This window comes from Solenopsis invicta, chromosome 12 (genome assembly GCF_016802725.1).
Source record: "Solenopsis invicta isolate M01_SB chromosome 12, UNIL_Sinv_3.0, whole genome shotgun sequence".
NCBI lineage: Eukaryota > Metazoa > Arthropoda > Insecta > Hymenoptera > Formicidae > Solenopsis > Solenopsis invicta.
This window is the reverse complement of record NC_052675.1, coordinates 58,621-82,480: the sequence shown is the minus strand read 5'-3', so window position 1 is coordinate 82,480 and position 23,860 is coordinate 58,621. Positions and strand designations below refer to the sequence as shown.

At 33.7% G+C, this 23,860-nt stretch overlaps 1 protein-coding gene across 1 annotated transcript; it reads right to left on the bottom strand.

Moving 5' to 3' along the window:
- Window positions 1–2,818: 2,818 nt before the first annotated feature.
- Window positions 2,819–13,148, bottom strand: LOC113005519. The gene is made up of 8 exons (XM_039456006.1): window positions 13,043–13,148; window positions 10,789–11,011; window positions 10,486–10,679; window positions 9,646–9,891; window positions 6,327–6,565; window positions 5,450–5,609; window positions 3,143–3,267; window positions 2,819–3,044 (listed from the first exon to the last, which is right to left on the bottom strand). The coding sequence occupies exons 5-8, from the start codon at window positions 6,435–6,437 to the stop codon at window positions 3,012–3,014; spliced, it is 429 nt and encodes a 142-aa protein (XP_039311940.1). The 5' UTR covers window positions 6,438–6,565; window positions 9,646–9,891; window positions 10,486–10,679; window positions 10,789–11,011; window positions 13,043–13,148; the 3' UTR covers window positions 2,819–3,011.
- Window positions 13,149–23,860: the final 10,712 nt, after the last annotated feature.

Here is a 23,860-nt window from a genome sequence, read left to right as displayed (position 1 = left end):
AACAGATGTTATCTCACAATCATGTAAATGTAATCTAAATTGTTATTGAGGTACAATATAACTATTTTATGTAATTGTTACATTTTTTTGTTTGTAATATTGGAGTAACAGCCACATAACAAAACTTATATACTTCAATAGCGCCATTTAGCGACACGCGATTTACGTTTGACATCCGACTTATCCGATGTACGACGATCTGATGTTTCGTGATACGTTCTGATTACCCATTTGGATGGTGATTGTGAATGCTAAGGTGGGTTTAGAAAATCGGGAGACCGTGGAATATCAGAGAGAACGACTCCTGGGGAGCATTCGATTATAGAATCAGATCAATGCACTCAAAGCTCTAAATAGAGGTTATGATCATTATTTTGTAAAAATAGTTTATTGCGTGCTAACGCAGCTATAATATATAACACGGTCGTGTTTTTCGCATAGAATTAGTTTAAAAACATGTGTCAACAACTTTCGAAAAATTCATACAAAATACGACCAAACGTTTTAGCTGCGTTAGCGTGCAACAAATTATTTTACAAAATAATCAGCAGAGCTTTGAATGCATTCCGATTCCATGGCCGAATGCCCTTCAGCCATCATTCTGATTATTATTTATGCTGTAACTGATATATAATATTTATAGTATCGGTTTCTATGTGCTTACAGATGTATTTTAGTATGTTGGGAAATTAATTTATTCTCTTAACCCCAGTGGACACAATTTGTAACTGCTATATAATTTGGGAGTAACAGTTTCCCATACAGCACAGAAAATTCCAGCAATATTGCAGCAACGTTGCAATGTTGCAGATTGCAATGCAATATTACAGAGACATTGCAGAAACATAAACTAACAATATGCCTGCAATATCGCATGGCATATGCCAGTAATATTTCGGAAACATTGCAATATCATAATTTTTTAATAAAGTAGTGGCAATACAGAGCCAAAGCAGAATATTCACGTATAATAATATATTAATTTAACTCATCCATAATTATTCATCCGCATTTAGCAAACTAAGGTCGGGCGACGTTACTAAATTTTCCGCTGAATCTCTACATTCCCTAAAAGTACAACCGTCCATATATCGACTGTAAGTCGACTCATTCAAGTCAGGCTTTCAAAGTTAACTTTAATAATTTAGTAAATCGACTTTGCATAGACGTCTGCAGACATCCTTCAAATGTTGACTCTAAGACGTCTAGAAAAAGGCATGTGGTCCCGTGGTGCTGTGTGCATCATAGTATTGTTAAGAAACATAAATATTTATATCAATAGATGAAATAAGTCCATATATGAAGAAACCTCGATCTGCCCAATGAACAAACAATATTTCTTAATTGTTTTTCTAATAAAAACTTTTCTCATAAAAACTTTTTTCATATTTAATTTAATTATTGTATTATATTGATATATATTTTTTAATTACATTTTTATTTAAACAAATAACAGAAAAGTTATTTTAAATGCTATTCTGCGTTTGCAAAATTAGTAAAAAAAACTATAATTTTTGTTTATGTTGTTTTTGTTATGTTTTGTTATTTTGTTTATATAAATATTGTGCTTTAATTATACATATTTCATTTTTTCGATAACGTATATTGACCTGATTTACCAGTTATATACACATATCAGCATAAAGTGTTCACAAGTCATCACGAGGGATTAGTTCGCAGTGATCACGGATGTCAAACAACGTTCACCGGAGTTGCGACTTGGATGGGTAACCGCTTGGAAATTTCCAAAAAAATATTCCCGAGATTTTTTTTGCGAAAAATGTTTTTTAAAATGTTACACAAATATTGTTTTGTTCATTGGAATTATGTAATGTAATAATATTTATGTGAATATTTTGGAAAAATGAGATGTTTTAATGCAATATTTCAAAAAGCGGACATCTTAATTTGCTGCAATCTTCCAGCAATGTTGCAGCAATATTTTGCAATCAAAATGTAATGTTACAATGTTTCAATGAAATCATTCTGCAATGTTCCTGTAATCTCTCTGTGCTATATGGGAGATTCAGCAGAAAATTTAATAACGTCGCCCGACCTTAGGTTGCTACCCACACAGAACATAATATCTATTAGATGTCTACTGGATATTCTTGCTGGATATTAAGGATATCCATGAATATCAAAATAACAGTCACTGGACATGTTTTAGATATCCAAATGTCCGCCAAAAGAGAGCTGTTGAATATCTGCTGGATATCTAACGCAATATCCACCAGACATCCATGGCATATCTATTAGATATCTGATTAAATATCCATCAGACATCTATGACATATCTACTAGATATCTGATTGAACATCCACCAGACATCCATGACATATCTACTGGATATGTGTCACTTAATATCCAGTAGACACCCCTGTCATATGTAATAGATATTTACATAGATATTCAGTGCATGTGCAATATTAATCATATATCTATCCTCTATAGCAAATTGTTATTTGTCATCGTTTTAACATTAAAATGATACCAAATGACATGTTTGATATTATTCTGATATCAAAATGATGATAAATAACAGCAGTTTGCTGTGGTGACTATAGGATTGTTATTGATAAAGAAGATTAGTTCAATTAAGACTGGTTTAAAAGTGACTTTTATTTAATAGAAACTTATTATATATACATATGTATAATATTGATATATATATATATAATATATTTGAGGCTTCTGCTTATATATATATATATATATATATATGTTTCCTTTATATATATATATATATATACATATATATATATATATATATATATATATATATATAAAGGAAACATATATATAAGTAGAAGCCTCAAATGCACAATTATGCATGCACATACAAATCTATTCGCAGAATCTAATCTTAATAGCACCTTTGCCAAGAACCGTAAACTTTTATAATTTTATATAAACCAATATATAATAAAATAAGACAAATAAAAACAAATAAGACGAATAAGATGAATAAAAGATGTTTGATTATCTGTTAGCTAAGATATCAGATTGACTTAGTTGGTTTCTTCGATATTTAGTTGATTTTGCTGAAACAAAGCAACACACAATCTTTTTAGTTTGAAGTTTAACACAGATTTTGTATGTTTATATTCTATGAGTAATTAAGATATATAAAAAGACTAACCTTTGCTAAATTAGTTTGTCGCAACTTTTCATTTTCAGCTCGGTGTTTTGCGTGTCTGAACCAATCTTTACATTTTATTTTGAATTCTTTCTTTGTTACATTAGGAAATGTCTTTTTGACAACATCTGCAATAGTTTTTTTAAATCAGGGATAAGTTAATATATTTTTTTAACTAAATTAAATTAAAGTTAAAATGGTTTATAAAATTAGTTTAATTAGTTATTTTCAAAGTTACATGAACAAAAGTTACAGTTTATTCTACATACATAGCTGTAACACAAAGACATAAGGCTCCTCGAAAGCTCATCATAGGCTGTATGATGCATAACAGCAGTAATGTATAATATAACATCGCGCTAGATTACTGAACTTGTAAAATAAAGTAACTATCTATTAGATTTCCATAAGATTCTTGTTAGTCCAGCGATTTTATGCTATACTATACATTTCATGTGCAAGGAGCTTGAAAACTAATTGGTAGAAATGGACGTAATCAAAACTTGCAACCTTACAATTTACAATATTATTATAACTATTGTAGAATAGATTTTAACTCAGTTGTGTTAAAATTAACCCTTAAACACACCGATCCTGTAAAATACGGAAACACATTTTTGGGTCTCGGAGACTTTTTCAACTTTGAGAAGCTATATCTTTGATTACAATCAATATTTTTCTACGATTTTTTTTTAAAACAAAAGTTCAAAATCTCAGGAGTGTGACTGCACAATCGGCATTACCGAAAAATAATTTATTGTGAAGTTATAAAAGAAAAACCATCAAGCAAAAATGAGAAATTGGTCAAAAGTTCACTTTTCCTTCAAAAAATCATACTTTTGCAACAAAAAACATTTAAGGACTTTCAAATACAGCGTTTTAAAACTAAAGAGTCACACTTTCAAAATAAAATTTGACAAAATCATTCCTTTTAAAAAATATAATTATGTAACATAGAGAATATGAGATATTTTTGGGCATCTAAAAATCTACTTAAAAAAAAAAATTATATTTTTGCAACAAAAAACTTTGAAGAACTTTACAATACGGCGTTTTCAAGCTAAAGATTCATATTTTCAAAAAAAAATTATATCATTGTTATTTCTTTTAAAAAATGTACTTATGTAAGGCAAATATGAGGTATTTTTGATTAAATCGTGTCTAAAATTGAAAATTGATGTGTTTCATGATATACTTCGGAAAAACTCTTTTTTCTACAGCATTTTATAGTATTCCAACTTTAGACAAAGTACATGCGAGTAACATTCGCAAACCGACCTGTTTGAACGTATTTTGTCCAGCTTTTTTTATGTAAAATATTCACAAAAAAGGTTTCACTTACACACTATATGGGTCGCATTGACCCTAACAAAACTTTGCTGCCGTGTCGTTCGAATTTTAGTTGATCAAAGAAGTTGATCAACCATATCAATCGAAAGAGGAAATTTCAAACTTTTTTTACGTTTTGGTCCGAACCTCCTATCTCATTCCGTCTTCACATAGCAAGCGTTCAAAAGTTCATATGGGGTCTCTCAGACCCACTTACGTGTTTAAGGGTTAAGTTAAATTAAAAGTTAATTTTTAAAAGCGTAATTTAAATTAGAATGTCATAATTTTTTACAATTACTTTATTTTAAATAACAAAATAATTACAATATGCGTCATTAAATAAATTATTTTATTTGTAAATGAAGTTTACATAACCAACAAGTGCTTTCATGTGGGAACGTATTTTTTTTCTATTATATAAGTAAATTTTTAATTTGGATAAAGTTAATAAGTTACAATTTATATGTTTTAAAAGTAACTAATTAAAGTTAAAGAATAATTTGAAGTTAACTATGTTAAGTTAAAAATTATTAATTTTTTACACTTTCCCGCCGGAAATTCCTAATAGATCCGTATAAAAATAAAAAATGTTTTTAGTAGACTGAATATGTGCTTTTGAAATCGTAATTCCTCATAAGTTCAGTGAACATTCAGACGTGCATTTGCGGACTTATGAGGAATTACGATTTTGTATCGACTTGGATCTGCGGTAGCAGAACAGCGATAAAAAATTGTTCTTGAACAAATGTAATTATCAAAATTGCCATTAATTAAATTACTAATGTAGAAATTTTCTCCATAGATATTTTAATCTCCAAACCGTAATTTACGGATTATACACACACGCAAACGCACACGCACATGCACACGCACATGCACACGCACATGCACACGCACGCACGCGCGCACACATACACACACACACACACACACATGTTATGTATAAATATTAAAACGGTATTATAAAGTACTTTTACTTACTTAACATTATTTTCATTAATTCAAAGTGATGAAGTTTCCGTTTTTCTTTTCCTCCCACCCAACTGTATGCACTGGCTGCTTCATTTGTAAAAACATAAATAAACATTCTTTTCGACATTTCTTCATAGCTACTTCCACCAATAGCTGCCAACATGTTAAACTGAAATATTTTTGTATTGTTTTAAAATCACATAAAAGAAATGTGTGTGTGTGTGTGTGTGCATGTGTGTGTGTGTGTGTGTGTGTGTGTGTGTGTGTGTGTGTGTGTGTACGTAAAGGAAACATTTCAGTGGCTGTCCGGACATGTATCTACATATATTCGAACATTTATACAAAAATTTATTATTTTAAATCTCAACTGCTTTTTATTATAATATGCAGAATGTAACTAAAAAAATATTACGCAGTATACTACGAGATAAAGAACAAGAATCAAAGTCGAAAAGTCCCGAATTATTTTTCTATCTAAGCGTTTTACTCATAAGTATATGGTATTAAAATTTGTGAATCAGCGTCCGTCTACAGACGAAAAGCAGGAGCAAAAAAAGTACGCGCTATTCTCTCATCCCTGTTTTCCGTTTATGAACGAAAGCTGATGCGCAAACTTTAATACCGTATATGTACAAACAGAAAACTCAGATAAAAAATCTCGGGACTTTTTGACTTCAATTCTTGTCTTGTATCTTGTGGTATACTCCATATGTTTTTTTAGTTATACCTTGTATTCAAATTTTATTGTAATCATTAAATATTTAAAATTATATGAATCATTTATGTAATAAAAAAGTATTTGCGATTAAAATTTTGTCTAGATATATGTATATATTTGGTCAGTGGGACGTTTATCTCCAGTTACGATATTTAACATTAAACTCACCATACTCTCTTTTATTCCTTCTTCGTTTGATGTAAGAATAAATTGTAACAACTCGATTTCTTCAACAGTTTTTAGAGGAAAGGACATTTTACTCAATGTGTTATTTGGCATAGGGCAACGTTCTCGTGACTGATTAACATTTGAGTTTAAGTTATTTCTTGTAATTTCAAATTGCTCAGTTAGATGTTGAAGGTCAAATTTTATGTCTGCCAATGATCTTACAATACGTTAAAGTGAATCTAACAACACAAATGTATACAAATATAAAAATATGTAACACAAATACAATATAATATAATATAAACTATGTAACGTTACGTCCCTCCGCCGCGCCACCACTCCGGTCCAAACGCCGAACGCAACGCGTAAGACCGAGCACGTGCACGCGCTCAACTAAGCTTGCCGCGATCACGCGCTATCATGCGTGCCGCGCGCCGCGTTCGGCAAGCGTTCCTACTCCGGCCGGCCCAACCGCGCGCGCTGATTGGTACTTGCGACCGCGCGGACCGCTATATAAGCCGACAGCGGGCAGCCGAAATCAGATCGCTCCGAGCCACCGATCTCAAACCTACTCCGCTCCTGCGCCGGGTATTCTCGACGCTCCTTAGCTTGGGCATTCTCAAGCACTTCCTCGGGAACGGGCATTCTCGTTCTAACTTTCTCGCGACGGGCATACTCGTCGGTCCTAACGGCTGGGAATACTCGGCCGATCCCGTCCTCCGTCCGCGACGGGAATACTCGTCGTTTCCGCGGCTGGGTGGCCAATAGAAATCGTCCGTCCCGCAATTCCGTTCTCGGGGATTCTCGAGACCAACACCGTCGTCGGGAATGCTCTACGCCGTCCTCCGGCTCATTCCGCTAACCTGTTCCCTACGGGGTGACAACACTCCGCAGGGAGAGACCGCTTAGGTCTCTACCGCTCTCGCGTATCGCGGAACTGTCCGCTGCACCGCGCACTGCCGATTCCGCGATCGTGACCGTCCGTCGCGCGGGCCAATCACGGCCCGTTTAACCGTAAGTTAAGTTAGCCTCTTTACGGCAACTCCGATTATTGCTTCCGAGCGCCTGGCGCATAATGCCTGTCCGTCTGTTGCTATAACTATTCGAGTCCGTTCTTTAATATTAAGTGACACCGCGAATTATATTTTCTTGTCTGCGGAACCGATGATTGTTTAACCGAGCAACCCCGATTGCTACCTCCGAGCGCATAGCGCATAACACGTGTTCGTCTGTTTCCAGAGTTTCTAAAATCCGTTTCTTCTAAGTGTTTAGATATTAAGTACGCCGCGAATACATTGTGACTGTTCTTTTAGTTTCACGCGGGCCGACGATCGCACAATTAAGCACTCCAGTGCCGTAACACTTCGTGGAGTTCAGTATTATCCGATAACGATATCGGGACCTTATGATTCTTTTGCACTAAACAATAGCAAAATATATTTAAACTATTTCGTTTCCACTACCAAACCATGGCGTTATCATTTGACACGAACCCGGACATCCGGCGAGCACATCCGAGCAACCGATCCTGAACCTAAATCCCGTAACCGACACCGAGAAACTACCAGCGTTACAACTACAAATACGAGGTGTGTTCAAAAAGTATCGCGAATTTTGTGTTTTTTCAAAAATTATTTATTTATTCATGAATATCTATTTTGTCCCCTTCAAAGTAATCCCCATGAGATATTATACACTTGTGTCAACGGTTTTTCCAATCTTCGAAGCACTTCAAAAAATCATTTTTTTTTATCTTGTTCAGCTCCTCCTTCGATGCCGTCTTTATCTCGTCAAGCGTAGCGTAACGTCGTCCTTTCATGGGCCTCTTCAGTTTAGGGAACAAGAAAAAGTCACAGGGGGCCAGATCTGGGGAATACGGTGGCTGCGGCATCATTAGTGTGTTGTTTTTGGCCAAAAAGTCGCGCACAAGCAACGATGTGTGAGCAGGGGCGTTATCGTGGTGCAAAAGCCAATTTTTGTTCTTCCACAAATCCGGGCGTTTCTGGCGGATTGCTTCGCGCAAATTGCGCATAACTTGCAGGTAATATTCCTTATTGACCGTTCTACCCTGTGGCAAGAACTCATGATGCACCACGCCCCTGCAATCGAAGAAAACTGTCAGCAAAACTTTCACATTCGACCGAACTTGGCGCGCTTTTTTCGGTCTTGGTTCGTGCGGCAGCTTCCATTGAGATGATTGAGCTTTGGTTTCCACGTCATAACCATAAACCCACGATTCGTCACCAGTTATGACCCTCTGGAGCAAATTTGGGTCGTCGCGGACAGAGTCCAACATCTCATTAGCAATGTTCATGCGATGCTGTTTTTGGTCGCAATTGAGCAATTTTGGTACGAATTTCGCGGCGACCCGTCTCATGCCCAAATCATTGATAAAAATCGAATGGCACGAGCCAATCGATATGTTTAGGTTCTCAGCAACTTCTCTAACGGTGATTCGACGATTGGCCAATACCATTTTCTCCACTTCATTAATTTTTTCGTCTGTTGTTGAAGTGCTCGGGCGTCCGGCACGTTCTTCGTCGTTCACATCTTCTCGGCCTTCTGAGAACATTTTGTACCACCGATAAACGTTGCTTCGGTCCAAGGTAGCTTCTCCGTATGCCACAGTCAACATTCGGAATGCATCCGCGCACTTAATTTCGTTTTTCACACAAAATTTGATACAGGTTCTTTGATCCATTTTTTTGAATAGGTAAAAATCGAAGACGATCCAAAACACGTGCAAGCAAAGCAGCTGTCAACAATTAAGTGAACATTCAAAATGGCCGAGCTTGTCGGCATAAGTGAGAGACATGAGTACCAACATAACGCCACAAAAAGATCGAAATTCGAATATACGTAACCCGCGAAAATTCAAAATTCGCGATACTTTTTGAACACACCTCGTATATATAATATTAACCCTATCTTCAATAAAACATAATTGTTGAAGAAATATCATTTTTAATTAATCAATAAAAGATTTGTTTCAATTGTATTAGTTTTATAAAATATAAAATTAATACAAATTTTTATAAATATTAGTACTGCTAAAAGAAAAAAAATTTTAAGATGACTTTGTGCTAAATATACTCTTGCTGTTCAAAAAATCGTTTTTGGTAAATTTTATATAGAAGATAACCATAAATATATGAAATTTGGGTTCTTATTCCTTTAATTATATAAGTATTCTACATTATGCTTTATTAGTATTAATACAGTGCAATGCTGTTTCTGAGAAATAAAGGGGTATTGCTTTTGGAGGGTTATGCTAGTATTGGCGACTTTCCTCTATTATATTGAATTGTGTTTTACTTACATTTTATTGCATTATATTTATCTTTTGGCTCCGTACCTCTGCCTATACTATTTAAAGAACTTTTTGCAGAAACAGAACAATTCTTCGAAGTATTATCTGTCACTTCTTGATCAGATAAATCGACATCATGGCATCTTCTTTGTTCAATAGAAGAATGTACTAATTTATGAGAAGATGAAGCTTTTGAGGATTGGTTATTTATGTCTTGATTATTTGAGACCTTTTCTTTCTGTACATTTTTTTTATCTGAAAGATGATATAAAATTATATTATATTATAAAAGTTATATCATTATTTATGCTGACGTATATAAAATTATATTTGAGATTTTATAATAGATTTAAAAGGTTATTTAAACATAAGAGGCAATATTAATATTGTAATATATTATTTACAATTATTTAGATTAAAAAATATTTTTAAAGTTGCACTGTTCAACTATAAAACTAGTTCAAAATGTTATTTTCAAATTTTTTTAATAATTGAAAATAATTTATTAATATTAAATTATTTGAAGCATACATACATGAACATTGATTCGTCCCTCTTAGAATCTAGCGAAGAAAGTCCTAAAGAGTCTATTTTATTCATATACAAAAATTATTTTTGTAACTTACACCCTCGGTAATTGCGATTGTTTCCCTCTCTGGGGAAATTTTACAAATGCAGAAGTAACTATTTTTCTACATACTTACAGTTCATGATTAATGTAACGACCAATAAGCTCTAGTCGTTACGTATATATGTATAATTCTTATAGATGAACAAAGTGATTCAGAATGGGACGAATTAATATCCACGGATGTATCTTAAAATACACAAAAACAGTTTTAACATTACTTGTATTTATAGGTGGTTTTAGATATGGTGGTAAGTTTCATAATCACTATCATCGCCACCGCTTTCATTATCATCATCGTTATTAATTGTTCTATTAGCTTTGATTTTTCTTTGTGTTTTTTCGTCAGTATCTGTATTAATATCAGAAATTATTTCAGCCTTTTTAAGTTTACTCCGTGTTTCACTGTAGGACTCTACAAAATACAAGAAGTCTAATAATATCTATAAACAAAAACCTTGCAGTATATTGCAGTAGTTCGCAAATTATCCTTTATAGACAAATTAAAATTTCGTGTAATATACCATATACACCAAAAACTCGTTTAATTGGACATGATAACTAATCATCTTGATGTGTTTGTCGTTTTTTAATTGCTTTATTTATTTCCTTGTCTGTTTTATAATTTGGATACCAACATTCATTTTTATCATTTTGTATCCAATTATACGGTACAATTTGTAACCCATCAAGAAATTCTACCAGATAAAATGTATGTGTATTAAGAGCCATCTCTAATACTGAAATCTAAAAAAATACAAATGCAAAACGTACATAATAACAAGAAAAATAGATATACTATACGTACATTCTGTATGCAACAATGGTACAAGTATGAATACATCATTACATTTAAATTTTACGTATTTTGTTTTAACAAACGTTAGAGGCCAGACCGATAAATATCCACATTCTTTCGACTTATATATTCCCAACAAGGATGAATTACACGGTTCAGTATACAAGTTACTCAAACTAATGAATTTTCGACCAATAATATAAAGTTCATTGGCAGTCGTGGTACCAATGTTCTCTATGACGATAATCGAACCATTTAAACTACAACAATTATTTGGATTTTGAATAGATAAAGTGAAATCTGCTGTTATAAATTTTGAATATTGAGGACTATTTATTCCAGGCAAGATTGGGCCCGCATTGTGTACTCCATATACACCTCTTTTTTTCAGCTCTTTTTCAAACAATAAGCAATGTTTTAATTCAGTTAAACGGTTGTGGATTTGTTGCAATAGACGTTCAGCTTTCCTAAGAAATTCTTTTATTTGTTTTAAATAATTTTCATATCGAAAAGCGCTGAACGTATCTAATGTGCCAAATTTTTTAACATCATCTGTTAGATGAGTTAGTGCATGTATATTATGAGAAATGTGCTGTGGTCCATATAAGATTTTAAATGATTGAACAAAGTGTTGTAGTAAAGATTCGGCGTAAGTAACATGCGAAAGATCTGAAGAACACAATAGCCGAATAGCCACATGCAACGTTAAAAAATTTTTGTAAATATCTTTAGTTATGTAATTCTTTAAAATAATTGGTATATAACAGAAATTGCCTCAATTTTGTAGCTTTCCATAAGCTTAAGTAATGCAATTCCCTTGGTTTACAAACAAATTCTGCGGGTATTGATGTCCACATTTTAGTCAATAATTCCGAAATGCTGTTTACTATTTGTGTTGGCAATTGTACATTTAATGGCCCGGATAACCAAAAATTCAACATTTTTTTTACAACACCAATGCAAACCAAATGAATATAATCCAGTGGGATATGACTTATCAGTCCAAAATTCGGTATATCTAATAATATATTCCTCCCAGTGTGATGCTCTGTTTGAACTAGTTCAAGAAAGCTTTTATTTGTCCGTTTAGAACAATTTATCAGGGAAACATTATATCAGGGAAACATATTCTTCGATCTATATAATCGCCTTCAGTTGTACATTTAAAACAACTAAAATAAGCTGTATGCCCTTTTGTAGCGGTAACAAATTTGCCGGTGCATCAGCAATTAACGAATGTATAGATATAGATATATGTTTCTCTTTATATTGAAGTCCATCAATAATAAGAATTTTTGCTTCATCCACAAAATCATGTAAAAATTCGTTATAATTATATGGTTTCTTGGAGCCAAAATAACAACCAATAATAATTGTATGAAAGTTGGGTGCTACCGAGCCTAAAATAGGCCACAATTGATTAGAAGAGAATTTTGAAATTGGTAGGCCGTCTACACTGATTTGCGCTTGAACTGAATCAATATCATCTCGATCAATATCATTTTTTTGTAAAAATTCCATTATTCCAGATTTTAAGCCTTTATGAAAATAATGTCCTGGTGCAACACTCTGTATCTTTGTAGATCTTGGTGTTTTCAATAATGTTTTACAGTTTTTTGGCAAATTGCTGGCAAAATCATATTTTCTCAAAATCTGCAATAATGCAGTAGTTGCTGCATGTGTTATTTGAAATTGTACTGCCTAATTTGATAAAGCAGCAGATAAATTTGTATTAGAACTTTCCTTGTTATTAAAAGTGGGTTTAATAGAGCCAAAGAATTCTTCAAAATTGTTGCTCTCGTAATTTAAATTATATGCAGCATTTTTATTGTGGATGTCACAAATATTATATCGGTGTGATGGTTTACTTCTGGATGCAAGATTTATCTGATCAAAATCGTTATTGATATTAGTATTTGTATTCTCAATGTTACAACTAAAATCTGATGACGTACTATCTAACTCGGATGACTGTTTACCTTTGCTTATAGTTGCTGTAGTTGCAATATTACGCGCATTGCATTTCAATCGTCGGTAATGTCTTTTTGACATCTGTGAAAGCAATTTTCGTTTTGGCATGACTAATACAACCTATAAGACATAACATTTTTTTATTCCATACAAATTTAATTGCTAAACTTCTACTATTCTTAATTAAAATATATTTCTTTCATAATAACCCAGATAGCCAAATGATTGCAAATTATCGGCAACTTGCCACAAATATCGCTCGTAAGTTGTCAGCAAAGCAACAGAAGGGGGTATCCTCTTTTCAGTATGTTTTTGTCAGTAACAATTTTCAAAATATAATAATGGCAAGTTTTCAACAATCTATTGGCAATAGACTTTAAACTCAGTTTTCAGCAACTTGCTGGCAACTGGCGCGCAACACGTCAGGAATCCTTAATATCTAAACAATGGGTAGGAAACAAGTATTGCTGTTAGGTTGCCCTCAGATTGCAGACAATGCAAGAAACTTGTAGAAAATCCGTCGGCAATCTGATGACAACGATTTTCAGCAATTTGTGAACAACTGACGTGCAACATATTGTGTTTTTAAATTGCCATCATGTTATAAACAACAGGTAAAAAGATTTTTAATCCTTTTCATATCCCTTCTATAAATACCATATATAGGGTTGGGCAGAAAAACCTGACACATTTTAAAAAATCGTTATTCCCCTCCAAGTGAAAAGAGGGCGCTGTAACTCCGGGAGCGAAAAATAGATGGTTGAAGGTTTATGTTTACATATCAGTACAGTTCCAGTATGGAGAAGTGGCCGCCGCAACAACGCGCGTTCGTTTGCGAGCGTTTTTTCATAACTCAGTCCTACGTTCAAGCAATTCGCGATTTTCGTATTGAATATTCTCTTCGTCCACGAGATCCGGTTCCCTCTCGTAATTCTGTGAATCTGTGGGTCAAAAACTTCCGACAAATAGCCACAGCCACGAAACAAAAGCCTCCAGGGCAACCAAGAACGGTAAGAACCCCTGAAAATGAGACACGCGTTCGCACCTCTTTGCAACGAAGTCCACGCCGTTCTGCCGGTAAACATGCTCAAGCTCTTGGAATGTCTCGTCGATCGTTTAGCAGAATGTTGAAAGGGATGAATTTTCATCCCTATAAAATTCTCATAATAATGGCGCCACGTGCCATACGGCGAAAAAGACGTTGGATTTCCTACGCGAAGAATTCGGCACCCGTCTGCTGTCTCGCAACACTGAGTTTCCATGGCCACCACGTTCGCCCGATTTCTCAGTGTGCGACTTCTTTTTGTGGGGCTATTTGAAGCAGTGTGTCTACGCTAACAAACCTCGAACCTTGGACCAGCTGAGAGCCAATATTTGGAGAAATTGCAGAAATAAAGCCAGCGATGTTGAAAAAAGTGTATGATAATTTCGAAAAACGCCTCGAAAATTGTATTGCTTGTAACGGCCATCATTTAGCCGATATAATTTTTGGTAAATAAACAAAAAAAACCTTCAAGTGTCTAGTTTATTCTCCCGGAGTTTCAACCTCTTTCGATTAATAGCGGCCGTGCAAGTGGTTATTAAAATGTGTCAGGTTCCTCTGCCCAACCCTGTAGATCTTGTTACAAAATCTGTGTCATATCAAGACTTATGTTCAACAGATAGAGCAGATCGGTGAGCGCTTAGTGAGTTAAGAGCAAAACTTATCAAAAAATATGTTCCAAAATTCATCAAAAAAAAGTGTTGCAACCTTTTAGCTCATGACTGTATATACGCACATCGACGGAATCGGTATCCCTCTGCGCGCGACGAGCGGCTTCTACACATATACGCGAAGCGCCCACATACATACGTACTAGTCTTCCCCTTCCATGCTATTAGTGTGGTTGCTAAAAGTCGAAAATGCATTGCTAACACTGGGCCATTTTGAATTTTCACTAGTTTTATGAAACACACAACGACAAATGATGTACATTCATAATAAGAGTAAAAAAGTAGGTTAGGCGATGCATGCGCAAGTATGCTTCGCTTCAGTTGGTCGCTTAGGTACTGGCGTTTACGTGCACTTCTCTCACTCAATAATAATGCACATCATTGTCAACTAAATGCTAAAAACTTTTCAGCAATTATTATTATAGTAGAGTTGCTATTAGGTTGCCGACATGTTGCTTACAACTTATGAATAAAAGTAATACTCGCATGTTTCTGTTAACTTTATATTACCATTCGGTTGCCGACACGTTGCTCACAACTCATGAATGATAATCGTTCACATATTGCTATCAGATTGCTATAAACATTGGTTGCAACAATTGTTCTACCGTTGTTTGACAATAAAACTCAGCATATTAATACTGAATTAACAAAAACATTTTTGTTTCATGAAATTATAGGCAACATAATAGCAATTGACGAGCAACTTAATTTCTGCAATTATTTGATTTAGATTGAGTATTCACGTTTGGCTGTCTGGGTAAATAATGAAGCAAAACAAACGTGAAAAATTTTAATGTATTCTTATATCTTTGACTACGTTTACGTGGTCTGATTTACGCCGGAGATAACGTTATTAATATTAAACGCTATTGTATTTACAACAAAGTTATTACATTGATGCAATAACTTGGCACTTAACATCAATAATTATTAACACTGATGTTATAACTTTGGCGTAAATTGGAGCGTGTATACGTTAATGTAAAATGAAAAATAATAAATGTAAGATAAATCCTAAATCGCAAAATCATTAAAAATATTTAAGATGTTTAATCGCAAATAACAAAAATTGAAAAACTAAGGAAAATGGATATATCAGAAACATAAAATAATAATTTTGAAAATATGAGCATTATAACTGAAAAAATAAATGGTAATAAAAAAAACTATATATTTTTTAAGGAATTCAAGTACGTATGTTACATATATGTTTTAGTGCAAAATTACTAAAAAATGTAAATTTAATTTAACATTCTGTATAAAAAAGTTGCATTAATAGATAAAAGTACATTAAAATTTAAAATAATAAAAAAAAATAAAAAGGAAACAAATTGCAGGAGACTAATTTGCAAAAAAAAACCAATTAAAACAAATAATCGTTCAAAATTGAGAAAACTGGAAAACTGCGAATAAATTTTAATATTAGATCAAAATCTCAAGTTATATAAAAGAGATGATAAAATAAATTATGTTATTAAGTACTACATTTACAAAAAACAGAATTAAATGATAAAATATCATTTAATGCAGATAAAAAAATGCAGATAAAATGGGAATAAATGATCTCAAAAAGTTGACTAAAATAAAATAAAATAAAAAAAATTATCGTGCACATTAAAGTCCAATCAAGTCGGAACAAAAAAGCTTTGACAACAGATGAGCCATAGGCTTGAATAGAGATTTGGGCTACGTTTCGTTTCACGCATAATATACATGGCATATCATTTTATCCTTGTTCAAACAAGGACAAAATGATACATTATGCGTATGATGCGTGAAACGTAGTCTTGCTCGGTTTCTTGTAAATAAGCCTTACTAGGGCGAGAAAGAGAGAGAAAGAAACTTATTGCGTAGTTAGACCTTTCCTGCAAGAAGGTCGGTGTCTGTAAGGTCCGTAAGACCTTCAGACGAACGCTATATACCTGATCGAGATCGAGATCCTGTGATCGTTGTCAATGAACGCTTAATTCTGCCGCAAGGTCTGTTTGAAATACTAGAGACGATGGACGATCCGCAAGAAAAGAGCAAACTGCCGTGTTGCTGCCCGTGAATACCCCGCGACAGATGAAAATCGCGCCGGTCACGTCGCCTTGGTCGCTACAGCGCGGCGGCGCCGTGCTCGTCGACGTTAAGGCCTGTTCTACAATGCGTTGCATATCGGTCTGCGCCGCAAGAATTGACCAATCACAGTCAGATGTATGGAGAGTATTCAACTGTGATTGGTCAATTTCCACGGCGCACGACCTACGACATTGACATACGACGCATTGTAGAACAGGCCTTACCCAAACTCATACGGCGCCAAAGTGTGAATATTTCAACAAAATATATATAATACAGTAGCGGCGGAAAGTATTTTGACCACGCGTTTTTTGCAGATAAAGCGCACATCGGGCGCGCTGTTGATTAGAAGTTGTTGTTAGTGAACACTTTTCTGCAGTCTGCAGCGGTGACATCAGTCTTGATTGAGTGGATGTTTCGTTTCGGAAATGCTGCTGTTATCTTTAATCTGTAAGTCGAAAAGTATTTTGACACACAAGATTTTATCTAAAAGAGACACGCAGGGGCTCACGTAAGTTACTTTATTTACGATTTTTGTTTACTTTATGTTTTGTTTATGTTCAAGAGCTATACCAAAACAAAAGGAATACTCCGACGACATAAAGTCGGCTGTTATTGCAGCATTGAAAAATGAAAAATCTCAAGCTCAAGTAGCGAGGGATTTTAATCTGAGCAGACAAATAATCTCGGTTTGGAATCGTAAAGAACAGTCCACAGGCTCAATTAGTAACAAACAAAGGTCAGGCCGACCGCCAAAACTCACTGACCACATATCTAGGATTATCGGCCACATGAGTGTCGCTAATCCACGTCTGACAGCAGCTGACATTAAGAGAGATCTAAATGAGAATCACAGTCTTGACATTAGTTTAACCACTGTAAAACAATACCTCCGCAACGCGAATTTGTTTGGCAGACGCTCTTCCAAAAAGCCATTCATATCCGCGAGGAACAGAAAGGCGCGTCTCAAATTTGCTCAAAGTACAAAAACTGGACTAGTCAGGAGTGGGCTCGTGTGCTGTGGAGCGACGAAAGCAAGTTTAATATGTTCTCATCTGATGGAATAAGGTATATTAGACGACCTCCGAACAAAAGAGATGACCCCAAGTATCATGTACCGACCGTTAAGCACGGTGGTGGCCATGTCATGGTTTGGGGCTGCTTCTCTCGTTCAGGAGTCGGTCCGTTAGTCGAAGTGAAGGACATCATGGACCGAATTCGTTATTGCGAAATACTGCAGAATCACATGCTCCCTTATGCTAAGCGCAACCTTGCCAGAAACTGGATTTTCTAGCAGGATAACGATCCAAAACACACTCTGCACATGTAAAAGAGTTCTTTACGTCTAAGAAGATTAAAGTTCTAGAGTGGCCAAGTCAGAGTCCTGACCTAAACCCGATAGAACATCTATGGGAAGAGTTAAATAGACGGATTAGAGAAAGAAAATTTTCCAGAAAACAAGATCTGATGTCTTGCAGAAGAATGGAAGGAAATACCATTAACTGTGATCACTAAACTTATTGACTCTATGCCGGCAAGATGTGCAGCTGTGATCAAATAAGGGTTTTGCCACTAAATATTAAAGCTTCTGATGTAATCAAATTAATTTTTGGTGGTTAATTACAGGTTTTGTTTGAAAGTTGCAACAGATAATGGTTTTGTCAAAATACTTTCTTTCTACATTTGTTTAAAAAATGTAAAAAATAACACAGTTTTCGTTTTTAAATGTGATATTTGTTTTTTCTTTCTTTTTTACTGAGAGGCATTGTTGCTTTTGGACAAATATTATAACTTTGTTATAACTTTGTTTCAGAAATAAATATTTATTTTCTATAAATTGTGCTTGTCAAAATACTTTCCGCCGCTACTGTACATATTAACATAGAATAATTGAAAAGTAGTTATAATATCGATACTTATGTATGAAGAAAACGGCTCGTGAAAGGCAGAAAGAATTAAGTTGTCCAATATGGTGCACACAGATCAACCCTCACACACGAAAATGCGAAGCGGCAGCTGCTATAAGTATATTCTGTCCAGTAGCGGGATTCTGTAACTCCTTAGCGACAATTCGGAATCGTTACAGCGTCGTTGCGTAGATATTATACATGGTAGAAAAGCTGCGCAACGACACGTAACGATATCCCTAGCTGTCGTTAAGGCCGGTATTCATAGTCGATTCTTATTTCAAGATCGTCTTAAGTAACGTCTTAAGATGCTAATACGGCTCTCTGATTGATTGATAGCATCTTAAGATGATACTTAAGATGATCTTAAATATAAGAATCGACTATGAATACCGGCCTAAGAGTTACAGAATAGCGCCACAGGAACAAATCACGATCTATGCATCGGACGGCGTAATAAAAGAAAGAGGAGAATGCGTTACTGCATAGAACACACACATCAACTAAAACGATGCTTCGTCGCGTGGCACGCAACTGATACACATACACACAAAACGCGCACTGTCTCTTCCTGCTTCCCGCCAAAGTTCCTAATGTAATTTTTGTAGGAAAATAACATAAAAACAATAATTATATTTTATATCTTTAAATTATTGGAAGACTTTAACAGGATTTTTAAATAGGGTAGAGATTTTTAACAAAAAGTAAAAATGAAACATCTCTGTAAAAATTTTTCAAAGTTTGATGCAAAATTTTACACAAATACGTTGATTTTTTTGAAGAGCAGTGTGTTCGTGTTAAATTTTGCTTTAAACTTGGTAAAACTTTAAAGGGATTTTTTTCTCATTTTTGGTAAAAATCTGATGACGTACGTTAGTACACGTGTTTACCCCAATTGTTTTAACTCGAATATTAACGTGCCAAACAGCGTTGTGCTTGTGAAAGTTGCCGTTAACCAATTAGCGCGAACACTTTCATTAGCCTTTTATTATTTTGCTTTAGATACTTGTAATATTTAAACTATACACAATTAAAACCTGTTCCTGCCCATGGCCAGACCAGTACAGATAGTCAAACATAACAATTGAAAAAATTACGGAAGAATGAAAAAACATCCACCGTAGTTATTCGATGGACGTGGATATGTGGACAACACCTGGATATCCAGTGTATATCCTTCGTAGTTATTCAGTGGATGTGGATATGTAGACAACACGTGCATATCCCGTGGATGTCCACCGTAGTTATTCGATGGACGTGGATATGTAGACAACACATGCATATCCACTGGATAGTCTCCGTAGTTATTCAGTGGACGTGGATATATAGACAACACGTGGATGTCCAGTGAATATCCTCCGTAATTATTCGATGGACATAGATATGTGGACAAGGATAACCAATGAACATCTTTCGTAGTTATTTGGTGGATATAGATATGTGGATAACACGTAGATATCCAGTAGACGTCTTCAGTAGATATTCGGTGAATATGGATATGAGGATAACACGTAAATATCCAGTGGACATCTTTAGTAGATATTCGATGGATATGGTTATGTGGGCAATTTAATGCATATCTAATGGATATCCATAATAGATATGGATATTTCATAGATATGTAGATATCCATTAAATATCTATTGCATATTTTGTTCTGTGTCGGTAAATGCGGATGAATAATTATGGATGAATTAAATTAATATATTATTATACGCGAATATTCTGCTTTGGTTCTTTATTGCCACTACTTTATTAAAAAATTATGATATTGCAATGTTTCCGGAATATTACTGGCATATGCCATGCGATGTTGTAAGCATATTGTTAATTTATGTTTCTGCAATGTTTCCGTAATATTGCATTGCAATCTGCAACATTGCAACGTTGCTGCAATGTTGCTGGAATTTTCTGTGCTGTATGGGTTTATATAACAAATATTTCATAATATTTACATCACAGTTATTTCTATCTATGTAGTAATATAAATGTACAATTGTTGTATTAACATGATAAGTATGTAATGCTTTAATATATAGTCAATATTGCAACATGATGTTGTAGCAATATAAAATCAATATAATTAATTAGTTACATGATAATATTATTATTATATAGAATTTAATTATTGGAACTATATAGACGTTTTATATTTTGATGACAGGTTTTCTAACCTATATAATCGCCAATTTTAATGATTGATATCTTGGATCGCGAAGCAGAGCGACACTTTTTTTTTGCTAGATTCGTCATTTTGAGCGAAAACGCGTCGATTGAGCCTAATTTCGTCAAAATCGGTGGTGAGGTGGGGTATTCTGAACAATTACCGTTGATTTTTTTACATTAAATGTTAATGTTACTGTAACGTTGAAGCAATATTGAACAAATTATTATCGATATACGAAATAGTGGACAAAAAAGTCTTGATTTACATCTTAATGATTAGACAATATCTTTTTTAATGCTTTTTCAATGTTTAAAAAATTTTTTTATTTTTAATGTAATTATTGTGTCTATTGGCTTAATTGTTTTTAATTGTATTCTTATTTATACAAATGACAAAAATTATTCCAAATGCTACTTTGCATTTTTAAAAATCATTAAAGACTATATTTTTATATAAATATTAAAACTATATTTTTATATAAATATAAAACTATATGTTTATATAAATATTATGTTTTAATTGTACATGTTTTATCTTTTCTACATATATTCACCTAATCTAGCAGTTATACACACGTATTAGTATAAAGTGTTCACAGATCATCACAAGGGTTCCAGTTTGCAGCAGTCGCAGAAGTCAAGAACGTCCACCACGCTTCACGACTTGGATGTGTGGCCACTTGGAAATTTTCAAGAAAAAATTCCTGAGATTTTTTTTGCAAAAAATGTTTGTAAAGTGCTACGAAAACATGGTTTTGCATTGGAATTATGTAATGTAACCATATTAATATTTACATTTCAGAGAAATTTTAACATTGATTCAAGAGACATTAGACATTGCAGCAATGTCTCATTAATATTGCGATTAAATATTGCATGAGATGTTGGTACAATATTAGTGTGCTGTATGTGCTATGATCTACGGTGATTTATTTCAACATAAATATGTCGTTACTGTTACTTTCGAAAAAGGGCGAAATTATAATATAGCTACAATATTGCAGCAACTTTTACGTTATATAAAACGAGATATTGAAATGTATAACTATTATGTACTGAACATATAACTATGTCGACTGGAAACGTAACAGATTTCAGAGTGTTTTTACAATAAAATAATATGTTCTTTGCAAGAATACATAAATTGCAAGATATTTATAAAACCAAATACTTGTTAATAAATTTGTTTTTACCTTCTTGCCTTTCTTAAGTTTAAGATCTCACTTTTTAGATAAAAACAAATTTTGCTTTTGCAAATGTGAGTCTTTACCACTCTTATCGTGGCTATAATTAGTTTTCTGATTGTCTCTGTGTGTAAAATTTTATAGATAACCAAGTTTATAATCATAAGACAATGAGTCGAGTACCTTTCTTTCATTGAATATGCTTTTTATTAAGATTTTGACTCACATAGGCTAAAGCGTAAAACGTTACAAAAATGAGAAATTTAAATAAAGCTGTTAATGCCATAATTAAGAAAGTTAAATAAATTCAGGTATTTGTAATGTGCATCTTTGCGCATGATTTCCTCATTAGAGGTTTTTAACCCGTTGTGGTTACACCTCCAAAAAATAACGTAATGGTTACACTGGGTCCAGTTAACCCGATGCAAAAAAACAGTTGCCATTTGCGTTCCTTTTGATGAATCGACTCAAATCCTTCACGAAAATGAAGTTTAAGACTTCTTCTTTGTAATCAAATCGTTTATGTATCCTTTATTAAATTTTTTAATATTGAAACGACACAAGAAAAAAATTTTGAAAAATGCCATTTTGTACTAAAAAATTCCTGAAAATTCTAATTTTTGAGTAAAATCAAAGTTATTACCGGGGTTTTACTCCAGAAGTAGTATACTTTTAAGGAAAAAATAGTATTATATCGAGCTTTTCAAAAAGTATATTTATTTTGAAGATTGAAGTTGGTAATTGTAATGAAAATCACGAAATGACATAAATCAATGTTGAAGGAGTAAAATAATGTGAAGAAATTTTTTTGTGTGTCAAAAACTGTACATATATATATATATATATATATATATATATATATATATAACTATATATAGCCTTGGGTCTTCTAGACCCAGTGTAACCACAACGGGTTAATAAAAACTATCATAAAATAAGTCTTTCAATCTTCTAGAAACAAAATTCACTTTTGCAGTCATATTTATTATCATTTGCTTCCACGGAGAATTAATGCAAGAAGCAATAAATTATAAAAAATTTATAATTAATTTTTTTCCTTGTTAAAACATAATTTCCTAGAAATATGTCTTGCATATACTTATTTCAGTAAAGATCTTTGGATTAGTTTTCTGTAAAATCAAACAAATTGTTTGGTTTGCTTTTGCTTAGAATTAATTTGAAAACTTTTTTAAGATTAAGATGTGCTAGAAGCAAATTAGGTTAAGAGGTAGATGTTACATCATTACAACGATATAACAACGATAATCTGTATATAACAGCAACGTTTTCTTTCAGTTACATGTTACGTAGATGTAATGTAACTGTGATATTCTTTGAGTGAGAAATTACAACTAACATGGATGTTACATGTAACGCACACGTTATATTGCGTGTTACCTTCAGGTTTATTGCGTCAATGTTGCTGTTATGTAACTGTTTGCTGGAAAGGGATTGTTTTTTTGCTGCTTGACGTAAAGATATTTCTACAACAGGGAAATCTTTTTTCGTTTGGTAATTGTACAGAATAGCTACTCTACCTCCAATTTTGACAAAATTAAGTTCATTCGACGCGTTTTCATTCAAAATAAACGAATCTTGCCGAAAAAAGTGTCGCTTTACCCCGCAAATCGAGATATTAATTGTTAAAATTGGAGATTGTACAGGTTAGGATACCAATCATCTCGGCGTATTGTAGAGACTTGAGCGCATGTGGCCACAGCCGAGGTATCCTAACCTATACAATCTCCAACTTTAACGCTTGATATCGCGAAACCAAACTAAAAGTGGAGGG

Excerpts from the sequence above, each read along its gene's own strand:
- LOC113005519 (XM_039456006.1), bottom strand. The coding sequence starts at position 6,437 with ATGCCAAATAACACATTGAGTAAAATGTCCTTTCCTCTAAAAACTGTT. Across the intron at positions 3,268-5,449 it reads ATTAATGAAAATAATGTTAA|ATGTTGTCAAAAAGACATTT; the intron begins GTAAGTAAAAGT and ends AAACTATTGCAG. Across the intron at positions 3,045-3,142 it reads GACAAACTAATTTAGCAAAG|CAAAATCAACTAAATATCGA; the intron begins GTTAGTCTTTTT and ends GCTTTGTTTCAG.